This window comes from Papio anubis, chromosome 18 (genome assembly GCF_008728515.1).
Source record: "Papio anubis isolate 15944 chromosome 18, Panubis1.0, whole genome shotgun sequence".
NCBI lineage: Eukaryota > Metazoa > Chordata > Mammalia > Primates > Cercopithecidae > Papio > Papio anubis.
Window position 1 is genome coordinate 61948081 of NC_044993.1, and position 15320 is coordinate 61963400.

A 15320-nucleotide genomic window follows, 5' to 3' on the forward strand; every position below is an offset into this window, starting at 1 on the left:
AGATTCCTAGAAAGAGAATTATGGAAAACGTGCAGTGTGGGAGATGAGCAGTCACCGCACAGAGAGTCCACGGTTGACTCAAATTTCAGCGCTGCACCTCTTGGCTGCAGAGGCAGAGCACAGAAGCCGGCCGCCTTCTGCCGCCTTTTCAAGCTCGATGGTCAATGGTTTTAGAAGTGACATATTTACCTGCTGTCGGAATCCGAGGCGATCTCCTTTCTCCCTCCAAAGCGGATTTGGCACTGCACAGAAAAAGAAGCTGCTGAGATCAGCTGCTGGGATGCGACACTCAAAACGTCACACAACAGCCCACGTAGGGCTTAAGGGTCAGGGAGGGGACACGGGACCAGAAGCTCTGCACGTCAAGTGAGGACGTCCCTGTCCCCTGGGTATCAGCACAAGACTTAAGAAGGTGCACACCTCAGCCTTGAAGCTGCCACTTAAAGGAAACCCTTATCTCCCACTTGTACAAAAGCAAGCCTTGTGGGAAAACATTGCTAACAGAAAAACAAAAGCACACGGCCATCTGTGCATTATCCAGGAAGCTGCTCCTGCCTGTCGGCAGCTGACTGTCTACCACACAGAGCGCTTCGCGGGAGATAATTACAACTTCCACAAACCTGCGCTGAATGGGCCCCTTTGGACAAGCCCCAGAGTTGTCGTGACTGGCTATGACGTTACAGCAGTACAAATCAAGCCTCATACGAGTCATTGGGTTGTGTGGAATGACCATTTACTGAGGGTGGGTAAAAATGAAAGCAGGCTACTTCTTTTTTATTTTTATTTTTTATTTTTTGAGACGGAGTTTCACTCTTGTTGCCCAGGCTGGAGTGTAATGGATCGATCTCAGCTCACCGCAACCTCTCCCTCCCGGGTTCAAGTGATTCTCCTGCCTCAGACTCCCAAGTAGCTGGGATACAGGCATGTGCCACTATGCCCGGCTAATTTTTGTATTTTTAGTAGAGATGGGGTTTCTCCATGTTGGTCAGGCTGGTCTTGAACTCCTGACCTCAGGTGATCGCCCACCTTGGCCTCCCAAAGTGCTGGGATTACAGGCATGAGCCACGGCACCTGACCCTGCAGGCTACTTTTTGAATTGGTAAAATTAAAATATAGATAACATAAACTTTGCCATTTTAACCATCTTTAGGTGTAAATTTCAATTCACAATGTTGAGCAACCATCACCATTATCCACTATTCTAATTTTCTTAACAAAAAAAAAAAAAAATGGGGTCTCGCTCTGTCACCAGGCTGAAGGGTAGTGGTGCCATCATAGCTCATGGTAACCTCAAATACCTGGGCTCAAGCAATTCTCCCACCTCAGCCTCCCAAGTAGCTGGGATTACAGGCACGTGCCACCAGGTCCAACTCATATTTTTTATTTTTTATAGAGATAGGGTTCTCACTATGTTGCCCAGGCTGCCCTCATACTCCTAGCCTCAAGAGATCCTCCTGCTCCAACCTCCCAAAGCACTGGGATTACAGGCATAAGCCACTATGCCTGGCCTACTACTGTCTTTTTCTTTTAAAGGTATAGAATCGCTGCTATGGGTAGCAGGCTTGCAGGGTTCCTAAACTTATTATGAAAACTACTACATTGTATGTGTGTGTGTGTATCTGTGTGTGTATGTGTATATGTGTGTGTATATATATAATTTTAAATGATATATTTGTCAAAACACATGAAACTGTACACTTAAAATGCTATATTTTATTATATGTAAATTATACATCAATAAAATTTATTTTTGAAAGTCATGCAAAAAAGTCATGTGCAACACTTTAACCCTCAAAATAACAATAATAATAATAATAATAATAATAATAATAATAATAACTGCAGGCTAGGCGCAGTGGCTCACATCTGTAATCCTAGCAGTAAGGGAGGCCGAGGTGGGCTGATCACCCAAGGTCAGGAGTTCGAGACCAGCCTGGCCAACATGGTGAAATCCCACCTCTACTAAAAAATACAAAAATTAGCCAGGTGTGGTGGCACGCACCTGTAGTCCCAGCTACTCAGGAGTTTGAGGCAGGAAAATCACTTGAGCCCAGGAGACAGAAGTTGCAGTGAGCTGAGATTGCGCCACTGCACTCCAGCCCGGGCGACAGAGCTAGACTCCATCCAAAAAAAAAAAAAAAGCAGCAGAAGCTCTGGGCATAAGCTCCATTTTATTTCTCTCTGCTACCTTTAAAGTGGTTCATCTTGCCTCCTCATCTTATTATATTTTCCATTTCTGCAGCAAAGAAAGAATAAGCTAATAACATGGGCTCCAGATGTTACCATGTTAACAGAGGACCAGGCTCTGTCCAGGCCCTTTACCTACTTTAACAAGCCAATTCCCTCAGAAGCCATACACAGATTAAGTGACCCAGTTACAGAAGAGCAGAGAGATGCTCAGGGAGGGTGCGTGAGCTGTCCCTGTACACACAGAGCTGAAGAAGTAAAGCTACCTTTAATTCCAACTACGTCGGAGCAGAAAGCCTGTGTCCCTCTTACCACACAACGCCTCAAGGCTTACATAGATACTGCATTCTCTGGGCTCACTTCAATACTCAACATACACCCCAGCCACATATGGTGGCACGCACCTGTAGTCCCAGCCACTCAGGAGGCCAAGGTGGGAGGATTGCTTGAGCCCAGGAGTTTGAGGTTACAATGAACTATGATGGTACCACTGTGCTCCAGCCTAGACAAGAGCAAGACCTTATCTCTAAAAAATAAAAAAATAAAAAAATTTCACACACACCCCTATTACAGTACTTACCTCCCTACAGTGTAATTACACACATAATTATAACTGTCAACTGCCCCTTCCAAAAAGTGAGCTCCTAGAATTCCCAGATTTGGATCCTAGCTCTGCCGCTTACTAACTACGACGCCTTGAGCAAGTTATTGGATCCCTCTGAGTTTCAGTCTCTTCAGCTGTAAAATGAAACCAACTGCAGGAACTATAATCTCACAGTGTTGTTGGAAGGATTAAATATAAAGTGCTCAGCAGAGAGCCTGGCACACAGTGGAGGTGTGATCAGTGACAGCTAACAGTAGCATGCATCTGGTACATGCAGCAAGCAGATTCCAGTCTCACATCCAAGCTTGCTTCCAAGCCCAGCCAGAGTCAAGCATCAGAAACAGCATCACATCAATCACAGCAAAGCCACCTGGAGTGTCCACACAGCTGGGGGCAGCAGCAGAGGACCCCAGGCGTGGCCTCCTTCCTCCTTGTCCTAGCCTTCTTGTGCTCAGGGATCCTAACTCCAAACCACCACCTCTGCACCCCTCAGAGATGCCCTCAAACACAACTGCTTGGAAATGAGACAATGGGACTTTGAAACCCACATCAATGCCCTTTTTTTTTTTTTTTTTTTTGAGACAAAGTCTCACTCTGTTGCCCAGGCTGGAGTGCAGTGGGGCAATCTCGGCTCACTGCAACCTCCACCTCCCAGGTTCAAGCAATTCTCCTGCCTCAGCCTCCCAAATAGCTGGGATTACAGGTGGCTGCCACCACGTCCAGCTAATTTTTGTATTTTTAGTAGAGACAGGGTTTCACCATGTTGGCCAGGTTAGTTTGGAACTCCTGACCTCAAGTGATGCGGTCACCTTGACCTCCCAAGGTGCTGGGATTACAGGCGTGAGCCACCGCACCCAGCTCAGTGCCTTTCTTGAAGGGACATCACTGAAGGATGGGGGTCCTCTAGAGGGCTTTCGAAATTCAAGACACAGGACTTCCTCCAACCCAACTCTGACCGGGTTCACTGCTCTATCATTTCCTGGGGAAAACGATTAGATCGCTTCACTGTTCCCAAGTATAAAGTGGGAGTTAGTCTGTGTATGTTATAGGGAAGAAATGACCTACATTAATTATCTGACACTATTACTCGACCAAAAAGGCAAATGTGTGCTTTCTGCTTACCTGTTTCACTGCATCCAGCAGTCGCTCCAGCAGAAATTGTCTTTTGTCATTGTTCTGTGATCCTAAAACGCAATGAGGCTTAATTAGTTCTCGTTGACACTCGGACACGGCTGTCCCCAACTAGACCAGTCCTTTACAACTGATCTTTAACCAAATCAATAGCACGACTAGGTACCAATAATCTGTATCATTACAATGAAGTTTGGCTATTGCCTGTTACTGCATCAAAGGAAAACAGGTAAACTAATTTTCCCCAAATCTGAACAACATGTCTACAGTGGTCTAAAGGTTTCTCATCCCTTGGCACTACTGACATTGTAGGATGTTTAGCAGCATCCCTGGCCTCTACACACTACGTGGCATTAGCACACACAAACCCCTGAGTCATACCAAAATGTTTCCATGTAATGCCAATGTCCCCTGGGAATCAAAACTGCCCCCAGTTATCAACCAGCAGCCTGAAATAAAATACAAGTTTCCCAGTACAGTGGGAACTGCTCACTGGCTGTTCTCACTATCATCTCCTACATCCTTTTCCCATGCCGCCTTCAGCAATCCAAGCTGTAAAACCTGATTACTCCTCTTCTCGGCAGCTGAGGTTGAACTTAAGCGGTCTGGCCAATGAGAAGATAGCAGAAGTGTACTGGGAAAGTTCTGGGAAAGTCATTCCTTTCTGATAGAAAGAAGAGCTATGAAGGGCATCATTCTGTCTTCCATCCTTCATGCCTCAATCATAGACATGTTGGGTGGAGCCCGAGTAGCATTTTGCCACCATGAAGTCATGAGCCTGAGAGAAAGACCTAGAGAGTCACAAAGACACCAGCCCTGATATCACTGAGTTGGTAAGCCAAGACTAGAAACAAGCTAACTCTCACAAAATAAATAACGATATTTGTCCACACCACGGCACATTGAGCTGTTACTTGCAGCCAAAAGCATTCCCAACTGACACACATGACATATACTGAATTTCCATTTCAGAAGGTCTGGGGAAAGTGCACTTGAAAACACCAGGCGGACAGCTGTCAGAGCCACACCTGATCTCCACAAGAGGCCCAGTGACTCCAAGCAAGATACAAAGCCACGGACTATGATGCACCAGTCACAGAGCACACTGACTTCAAAGGATACTGGAATTCAGGTTGTAAGGACAGATGCTTCACACTGCAGGCGTTGAATTGCCATCAGGCTGCTTCTGTCCTGGGCAACTCTACGTAGGCTGCACCGGGGCGGAGCAGCAGGGCATTATCTCAGAGATGGTCAGTGATTCCTCCAGGTCAAGCCAGGGCCAGCTGGTTGATAACAACCACCACCATATGCTGGGCGCATCCTACATGCCAGGAACCAAGCTGAGTACTATGCATGCAATATCTCCCTTCATCTTCACATCCAGCCTACAAGCCAGGATCCCAAACACAGATGGGAAAGCTGAAGCTGGGAGAAGTCAATTGACTGTGTGTGTTGATCCACCCAGGATTTATTTAACTTCTAGTGTGTGTGAGGCAATGTTTTAAGAGCTGAGGACATACAAGTTAAATGGTGTAAAAGAGCCATCTTCTCATGGAGCTAAAAATCCTACTAGAAGGCCGGGCACAGTGGTTCACGCCTGTAATCCCAACGCTTTGGGAGGCTGAGGCAGGCAGATTGCTTGAGATCAGGAGTTTGAGACCAGGTTGGGCAACATGACGAAGCCCTGTATCTACCAAAAAACACAAAAAATTTAGCCGGGCATGGTGGCACACAGCTGTGGTCCCAGCTGTTCACGAGACAGAGGTGGAAGGATCACTTGAACCCGGGAGGCAGAGGTTGCAGTGAGCTGAGATCGTGCCACTACACTCTGGCCTGGGTGACAGAGTGAGACCCTATCTCAAAAACAAACAAAAAAAAATAGTATAAAAATAAACTAATCAACGAAAAAGTGTTAGAGTCATACTAGGAAGAAAAAACAAAGACAGTGATGGGATAGGGAGGAAGCAAGAAGGCTGCTTTAGCCAAGGCAGCCCCTGAGGGCCTCTCTGCACAGGTGACATGTGAGCTGAGCCCTCTATAAAGAGAAGGAGGCCGGGCGCGGTGGCTCAAGCCTGTAATCCCAGCACTTTGGGAGGCCGAGACGGGCGGATCACGAGGTCAGGAGATCGAGACCATCCTGGCTAACACGGTGAAACCCCGTCTCTACTAAAGTACAAAAAAAATTAGCCGGGCGAGGTGGCGGGCGCCTGTACTCCCAGCTACTCGGGAGGCTGAGGCAGGAGAATGGCGTGAACCCGGGAGGCAGTGCTTGCAGTGAGCTGAGATCCGGCCACTGCACTCCAGCCTGGGCAACAGAGCCAGACTCCATCTCAAAAAAAAAAAAAAAAAAAAAAAAAAAAACGGAAGGAAAGATCAAACAGGCAGGCAGAGACCAGTCACATAGGATCATGTGGGCCATGATAATGGGGTTAGACTCTGTTGAAATTTTAATACTAATTGGTTAAACAGTAATCCTGACTCAAGACCTCTAAAGCCTGTGTTAGGACCATGATACCAAGGATCCCGCCTTACCTCCAGGCCTAGTGATAAAACCAGTCAGCAGACACACAGTAAAACAACTGACTCTTCAAAAAAATACCATTAGTATTTTTTTCTGGCAGAGGTTTCGATCAAGAATAGCCTGGACACCATTCCCACCAGCCATGAGGCATCTCAAGGCATTGCTCAGGATGGCTATAGACCCATCTGGCCAAGGTCCTCTGACACCTCTTGACACCTGTCTCTATCAATCAAACGCTCTTTGTTCCAGAATCCAGGGTTTGGATTCTGGTCTTCCCTCCCTAACACCAGAATAGAAAAGTCAGGCTTGCTTTCTTCCTTTTTCCAAGTATGAGACCTGACAGCTCTACCTGCCCTTGAGCAATATCAACTGGAAACTTGACAGGGTTCCCCGCACTGGAAATGCCTTTGTTATTTTTTTCTCATCGTAAAAGCAATTCATGTAGGGAAAAAAAAAAAAAAAATAGAATAATAACAAATCGGGAAAAAATATACAAAGAAAACAAAAATCTCTTTCATCTCCCTACTGATAATTTTGTAGGCCGGGCGCGGTGGCTCAAGCCTGTAATCCCAGCACTTTGGGAGGCCGAGACCGGTGGATCACGAGGTCAGGAGATCGAGACCATCCTGGCTAACACGGTGAAACCCCGTCTCTACTAAAAAAAATACAAAAAACTAGCCGGGCGAGGTGGCGGGCGCCTGTAGTCCCAGCTACTCGGGAGGCTGAGGCAGGCGAATGGCGTAAACCCGGGAGGCGGAGCGTGCAGTGAGCTGAGATCCGGCCACTGCACTCCAGCCTGGGCGACAGAGCGAGACTCCGTCTCAAAAAAAAAAAAAAAAAAAAAAATTTTGTAATGCAGTTCTTCTCAAACTTTGATGTCCACACAGATCTCCTGGAGATCTTGTTAAAAAGCAGCCATTTGTTTGCTGGCGTTTTTTCTGAGACAGGAACTCTATCACCCAGGCTGGAGTAAGTGGTACAATCACAGCTCTCTGCAGTCTCAACCTCCTGGGCTCAATCCACTCTCCTGTCTCAGCCCTCCGAGTAGCTGGGACTACAGGCATAGGGCACCACTCACAGATAATTTATTTATTTTTATTTTTTATAAAGACGGGGTCTCACGAGGTTGCCCAAGCAGCTCTTGAACTCCTGGGCTCAAGCGATCCTCCTGCCTCAGCCTCCCAAAGAGCTGGGATAATAGGCGTGAGCCACCGCGCCCAGCCCAAAAGGCAGATTCTGATTCAGGAGGCTGCAAATGGGGCCTAATTCTGTATTTCTCTTTTTTTTTTTTCTGAGACAGTCTTGCTCCATTGCCCAGGCTGGAGTTCAGTGGCGCAATCTGGGCTCACTGCAACCTCCACCTCCCAGGTTCAAGCAATTCTCCTGCCTCAGCCTCCCGAATAGCTGGAATTACAGGCACACACCACCACGCCAAGCTAATTTTTGTATTTTTAGTAGAGACAGGGTTTCACCATGTTGGCCAGGCTGGTCTTGAACTCCTGACCTTGTGATCCACCCACCTCAGCCTCCCAACGTGCTGGGATTACAGGTATGAGCCACCGCGCCCAGCCAACTCTGTGTTTCTCATAAGCTCTCAGGTGAGCTAATACTGCTGACTCCCTTCACACTTGAATAACAAAGATTTAGCACCTACCCTTCCTGAAATGCACAATGATCCTCCAGGTCTCTTTTTTTTTTTTTTTTTAAGAGTATTTTGCCCTACTGCTTGTTCTGGATGAGATGTCGCAGCCTCCTCTGCCTTACTCTGCAAAGCCTCTTTTTATGATGGGGTGAGGGGAAGAAAAGAAAAACCTGTTCACGGTGAAACTCCGTCTCTACTAAGAAATACAAAAAAAAAAAAAAAACTAGCCGGGCGAGGTGGCGGCACCTGTAGTCCCAGCTACTCGGGAGGCTGAGGCCGGAGAATGGCGTGAACCTGGGAGGCGGAGCTTGCAGTGAGCTGAGATCGGGCCACTGCACTCCAGCCTGGGCTACAGAGCGAGACTCCGTCTCAAAAAAAAAAAAAAAAAAAAAACTACCCGAGGTTGTGCAGGTCTCAACCCAGAGGCTCACACTTCCTGGCTGTGATGTCTCTCTGCAGGCAAGCAGCTCTCAACTGAGACAACCTTGACCTCAGAAGGGGCAGCTGTGGCAACTTATCCCTGAATGAGCTTAAGAGAAAGGGGTCGGCCGGGAGCAATGGCTCAAATCTATAATCTCAGCAACTTTGGGAGGCCAAGGCGGACGGATCACATGAAGTCAGGAGTTTAAGACCAGCCTCACGAACATGGCAAAACCCCATCTCTACTAAAAATACAAAAACTAGCCAGGTGTGGTGGCAAGCACCTTTAGTCCCAGCTACTCAGAAGGCTGAGGCAGGAGAATCGCTTGAACCTGGGAGATGGAGGTTGCAGCGAGCCAAGATTGCACCAATGCACTCCAGCCTGGGCAACAGAGTGAGAGTGTCTCATAAATAAATAAATAAGTAAAGAGAGAGAGAGAAGGGGCTTTACTAGGCTGCAGGGAGCACAGGTGGTCTGAGGACCGCTTATCAACTGAGAGGAACAGTGGAGCGCACTGAGCGGGAAGTCACAAGGCCTGAGCTCTCATCCTGCCTGGCCCGCTTGCTAGCCATGTGATAGGGACAGTCACTTCCCTTGTTTGGCCACTGGTTTCTGCATGAGATCATGCTCTCCTAGCTCTAGAGTCTATGGAAACTCTGCAGAGACAGGCAGGCAGAGCAATCGATGCTACCAGTCTCCTTCTTACCTTCTCCCTTTGAATCCAGTGGAGAATACAGCACCTCCGCCAGGGCCCACAAGAATCTGCCAGCTTCAAATGTTGCCGCCACTCAGAGAGAAGCAGGAAGAATGTGCCCACCTACTGAGTCCCAACCAGAGGCTAAGTCATTAAATGACCTATTAAATCCTTGACAAAGAAGGAAAAAACGGCTCCACTCAGTAGCGAGGACTGCGACTCAGGAAAATACCTTTACAGGACCAGACCCATGGGAAGTGGCTGAGGAGGGATTCACTTCCAAGTCCATGGGATCCTGGACCTGCCAGCTGCTAAGCCCTGCTCGCCCTCGACCTCCTTCACAACCTGCAGCAGTGGCCCACTGCAAATTCAGCAAACACTTCCAAATTCAGCAAGCACTTCCAAATTCAGCAAGCACTTCCAATTTCAGCAAGCACTTCCAAATTCTGCAAACACTTCGCCACACAGGAGCGATCAAACCCCATCTTCCTGCTTCCTCATCTCCAGGGGCAGCCCCCAGCCAGCAACCAGGTGAACAAGAATAGGCTTCTTTTTATTTCTCATTTAGATCATCATCAAAATGAAAACAGAAAATGGAAAGGCACCCGAGGGAATACCTCCAGGGATTCACAAACCTGTCTGAGAAATGCAGTCAGCTGACACCCCCTAACTCTACTCAGAAACCTCATGTGCATGGGAAAATCAGTCACCTACTTGGGTCTCTCTTTAATGTTTTCTTGTTGTTGTTGTTTGTTTGTAGGTGGAGTCTCACTCCTGTCGCCCAGGCTGGAGTGCAATGGCACCATCTCAGCTAACTGCAACCTCCGCCTCCCAGATTCAAGCAATTATCCTGCCTCAGCCTCCCAAGTAGCTGGGATTACAGGCGCCTGCTACCACGCCCAGCTAATTTTTGTCTTTTTAGTAGAGACAGGGTTTCACCATGTTGGCCAGACTGCTCTCAAATGCCTGACCTCAGGTGATCCGACTGCCTTGGCCTTCCAAAGTGCTGGGATTACAGGCGTGAGTCACCACACCCGGCCTTTGTCTTCAATGTTTAGAACTCTCAGGATTTAATGTTTAATGTTTACAGTCCTTTGAGTCCTACATTAATTTTTACCACAAACCTCTAGCCTTCTGCCTGGGGTTGCCATTCAAGCTACAGTGACCTCCTGGAGAGAAAGAGCAGAAATTAAGAACAGGATAGCCCAGGTTAGAATCCTACTCTACCAGCCATGTGATCATGAGCAAGTTACTTAACCCCCCTGCTTCAGGCTCACCAGAGAACCTACCTCTTTGGATGATGAAATGAGGGAAATTGTATTGTGCACCTAGAATAGTGCCTGGTATATACCAAGCATTTAATAAAATTAGCCATCATTATCATCATTGTTGGCAACCCTTACCCCAAGGTATCAAGACCTCTGGCTCCCAGAAGTCGTTTCAACGAGCTACCTTCTCTCCAAAGCCCAGGCAAAGCAATTCAATCCAGGCCTGTGTTTGCTGCCCTGGGAGATGAAAGGGTGAAAGAGGACCCCTGGCATGTGGAGAGGGGAAAACAAGCAGGATGCAACCAGGCATTCTGGCTATATTCCTTCTTTAACCTTCGCAACCCTGGAGCTCCAAGTAAACTGGTTCCCATTCCACAGAGGTCAAGCCCCTTAGTCAAGCCCACACACATATATATATACACACACACACACATATACACATATACACACACATATATATGCACACACGCACATATATATATTTTTTTTATTTATGAGATGGAGTCTTGCTTTTTTCGCCCAGGCTGGAGTACAGTGACTCCATCTCTTCTCACTGAGGCCTCCACCTCCCAGGTTCAAGCAATTCTCCTACCTCAGCCTCCTGAGTAGCTGGGATTACAGGTGTCCCCTACCACGCCTGGCTCATTTTTTTGTTTGTTTGTTTTTATTTTTAGTAGAGATGGGGTTTCGCCATGTTGGTCAGGCTGGTCTCAAACTCCTGACCTCAAGTGATCCACCCACCCGGGCCTTCCAAAGTGCTGGGATTACAGGCATGAGCCACCATGCCTGGCCCGTGCAGATATTTAAATAGTGGTATTTTGCTGCCTCTCCATGCAGCACGGTGGAGGCAACGTCATGCTAGACATTTCCCTGGTGAGATCTTTGTAATACATTAAGCAGGTACAAGCGAGAAAAGAAAAAAAGGGCAATGCTCTCTGAGTGCCCACTCTGTACAAGGAATTCTGCCCAAGGGCAGTCAAGCAGATGCTGCATTGCAGGCTGAGCCCTGCTCTCCCTAACTCTCAAGCAAGTGCTCCTTCCACACACCACACTGACATCCTTCACTGAACAACTGGGAACCTTAGCCACGCTTGCAAAACTGGGAAGGACCAGAACAGGAAATCTATAGACAGAAGGCAGACAGGTGGTTGCCAGGGGCTGGGGCAGTAGGGGGATGGGGAGCTACTGCTTAATGGATATGGAGTTTCCTTTGGGTGATGAAAATGTTTTGAAACTAGACAAGAGTGCTGATTGCACAACAATGCAAATGTACTAAATACTAGTGAACTGCTTGCTTTAGAACAACAGTTAATTCTTTGTTTTGTGAATTTCACCTCAATTTAAAAAAAAAAAATTTAAGAAATGGAGTCTGGCTCTGTCACCCAGGCTAGAGTACAGTGGCATGATCATAGCTCACTGAGGCCTCCAACTCCTGGGCTCAAGCAGTCCTCCCACCTCAGCCTCCCAAGTAGCTGGGACTACAGGCATGCACCACCACACTGGGTTAATTTTGTATGTTTTGTAAAGAGAGGGTCTCGCTAAGTTGCCCAGGCTGGTCTCAAACTCCTGGCCTCAAACGATCCTCCTGCCTCAGTCTCCCAATGTGCTGAGATTACAGATGTAAGCCACCACTCTTGGCCCAATATTTTTATGAAAAGGACTGCAACAGGTAGATGTTGGCTGAGAAAATGTTCCTATTCTAACGAACAACTACAGTAGGATTCTCCCAAGGGTTAGACAAAGCAACTGCACGGAGAACCCAGTCCCCATATTGAATCACACAGTAGAAAAGCTACTCCCGGCTGGGTGAGGTGGCTCATGCTTGTAATCCCAGCACTTTGGGAGGTAGAGGCAGGTGGATGACTTGGGGCCAAGAGTTCGAAATCAGCCTGGCCAACATGGTGAAACCCCCATCTCTACTAAAAATACAAAAAAATTGGCCAGGTGCAGTGGCTCACGCCTGTTATCCCAGCATTTTGGGAGGCCTAGCCAGGCGGATCACCTGAGGTCAGGAGTTCGAGACCAGCCTGGCCAACATGGTTAAACCCCATCTCTACTAAAAATACAAAAATGAGTCAGGCATGATGACAGACGCCTATAATCCCAGCTACTTGGGAAGCTGAGGCAGGAGAATCACTTGAATCCAAGAGGCGGAGGTTGCAGAGAGCCAAGATTGCGCCATTGCACTCTAGCCTGGGCAACAAGAGCAAAACTCCATCTCAAAAATAATAATAATAATACAAAAAATTACCCAGGTATGGTGGCAGGCGCCTGTTATCCCAGCTACTCAGGAGGCTGAGGCTGGAGAATCACTTGAACCTTGGAGGTGGAGGTTGCAGTGAGCCGAGATCACACCACTGCAACAGAGTGAGACTCCATCTCAAAACAAACTAAAATGAAATTTAAAAAAATAAATAAATTTACATATATTTACATTTACATAGATTTATACTTTTATAAAATAAAATTAATACATGTAATAGAAACCATGCCTCGCTTCCACGGGCCCCTCCTGCACCCCAATCTCCCCCTACCTGGTATGGCTCTTCCCTCATGAGATGGCAAGTCTCACGGCAAAGGCCCTCTGTGACAGCCACCCCTGCCTCAGTTGCTGTTCCTAGCTCTGGCCCTTTTGCTCTCATTTCCTTTACCGCGCACTGAATTTTCTATGCAGTGGATAGAGCATCTGGAAGCGCAGATGAATACACAATAAATGACTTACTAGTATTACAGGATACACACAATGATGTTATGTGATTCATCCAATGTGCCCTGCAAAACTGCAATGAACACGGTATTTCTCTAAGCCCTGCGTGTGCATCTGCGGTGGGCTGCCTCACATGATTTGTTTCTGATTTTCACTGAACCTGTACCTTTAGCATACCCTAGAATGGGGGTCAGCAAGCTTTTTCTGGAAAGAGTCCCGCCGTCAACATTTTAGGCTTTGTGGGCCAAAGGGTTGCTGTCACTACCCAACTCTGCCACTGCAGGGTGAAAAACAGCCATAGATAATGTATAACGAACAGGTCTTGGGCTGGATTTAACAGCCCACTGCCCTGGCAGAAATAATGAAGGATGGCAGGTTAAAAATTAAAACAATAGTATCTGTGTTTGTAGACCTTACAGCCACCGTGCAATTAGACGGTTAAACGTAAGAGTTCCCCAGCAGGCCGTAGACCAGGCCCACATCATAATCATGCTCCCATCTCCCCTCACCGTCTAACCAAGGCCCCACATACAGAGTCTTGCAGAGAACAAGGACATTATCAACCTGTTGTCACTGCAGAATTCATCCTCAGTTACACTGGCAGGCATCTGGGATGCCTGGCGCTACCAGCCCAATGATGACTTTAACGTTGTTGCTATTGTCTAATTCCCATCCCACTCCCCAAAATCCACAACCATTCCAAATAAAGAAACTGAAAGAAAGCAGAAGCAAAGGAGGAGGGGGCAGAAAGGGCTGCCCAATATATGCCCGGGGCACATACAAGACCAAGAGGGACCCCTGTAATAACCAAGGGGTCAGGTGGGGGATAGAAATGAGTGGGGTGGGCTGGCAAGGCACAGATCACAAGAGCAGAGCAGGTGCCCCTCTCGAGATGACAGCTGCTACCCAGTACTGGCAGACAGCACCTCACAGCAATACCAGTAATTGCCCCATCTCCTGGTTTTTCAAGAGAGGCTGAAAATCCAGATTTTTTGTGTCAGTTACTTGGCCCCTAATTATACTCTTGTTAGAACAATGTTCCAGCCAACTCGGCATGAACCAAACACAACACATCTGGGGCCAGGTCTGCTGCCAATCCGCCATACTGAGACATACGTTTAACCCTCACATCTATCTGGAAGGTGGGGGCTGGCCACCCTGGTGAAACAGACAAAGGAACTGAGGCTACGAGACATTGATCATTTGCCCAAAGAACAGCTCAGAGGTGACAGACCCGACATTTTACCCCAAACCTTGTACCTTCCAACCTTCACAAAACCAGGCTCACTCCTTGAATGGCTCAATCTCGGCACAGAAAAGGGCTCCGTCATCAAAGTGCCACCAAAGAAAAAACAACCTCCCGATGGCTGACTCAAATGGTTCCCTTCTCAGAGAAATCTTCCTGCAGAGGGTCCCGCAAGGGGCACACTGCTGTCTCCCCACACAGCGCTCCCATGGCCCTGCAGTCCTGCCATAGTGCTGGTGTCATCCCTGTCGTGGAAGGGATTATGCATTGTGAGCTCTCCGGGATAGACGGGAGCCTCATGAACTCTCCCATCACAGAAGGAACTCAACAGCTGTTGAATCTAGATTCTGGTGCAGTTCACTTCTGTGGCTCCCCAAGTGGCTACTTTAAATAAAAAGGACCAGGACTGGCCAGGATACAGCAGCCGCCTCATTCCTGTCATGGGCAGAGCGAGGTGGTGGTTTCATCTGCTCTAGCCTTAGCACACGCACAGATAAAATGGACAATCGTTCTTCCCCAAAGTCAGGGCGCTGGTTCCAGTATTGTACGGTAAAGTGGCACAGCTGGCCCAGGACAAAAGGACAGACTATCTGCCACCACACAACAGAAAGAGACAGGCTCTGCATGTAGACAGATGGGCTCAGGCCATCCATGTGGGCTTATGGTGTCCAAGATCAATGACAAAATAAATGAGCAAAGAATGGGGACCATCAGTTTACTCTAGAGCAGGCCAGGCGTGATGGCTCCTGCCTGTAATCCCAGCACTTTGGGAGGCTGAGGCAGGCAGATCACTGGCGGTCAGGAGTTAAAGACCAGCCTGGCCAAAATGGTGAAACCCCGTTTCCACTGAAAATACAAAAATTAGCCAGGCATGATGGTGCCCACCTGTAATCTCAGCT

At 47.8% G+C, this 15320-nt stretch overlaps 1 protein-coding gene across 6 annotated transcripts in view; it reads right to left on the reverse strand.

Moving 5' to 3' along the window:
* The window catches only part of SNX29 (sorting nexin 29), a 588023-nt gene that overhangs the window by 549633 nt on the left and 23070 nt on the right, over positions 1 to 15320 (reverse strand). For 4 of the 6 annotated variants that reach the window (XM_031657931.1, XM_031657930.1, XM_031657932.1 and 1 more), the window contains exons 2-3: positions 3914 to 3975; positions 190 to 242 (exon numbers count right to left, since the gene is read on the reverse strand). In XM_031657931.1, coding sequence (XP_031513791.1) covers positions 190 to 242; positions 3914 to 3975 — 115 coding nt within the window. The remainder of the gene's footprint in view (positions 1 to 189; positions 243 to 3913; positions 3976 to 15320) is intronic. The other 2 variants (XM_031657934.1, XM_031657933.1) reach the window with 1 other exon arrangement.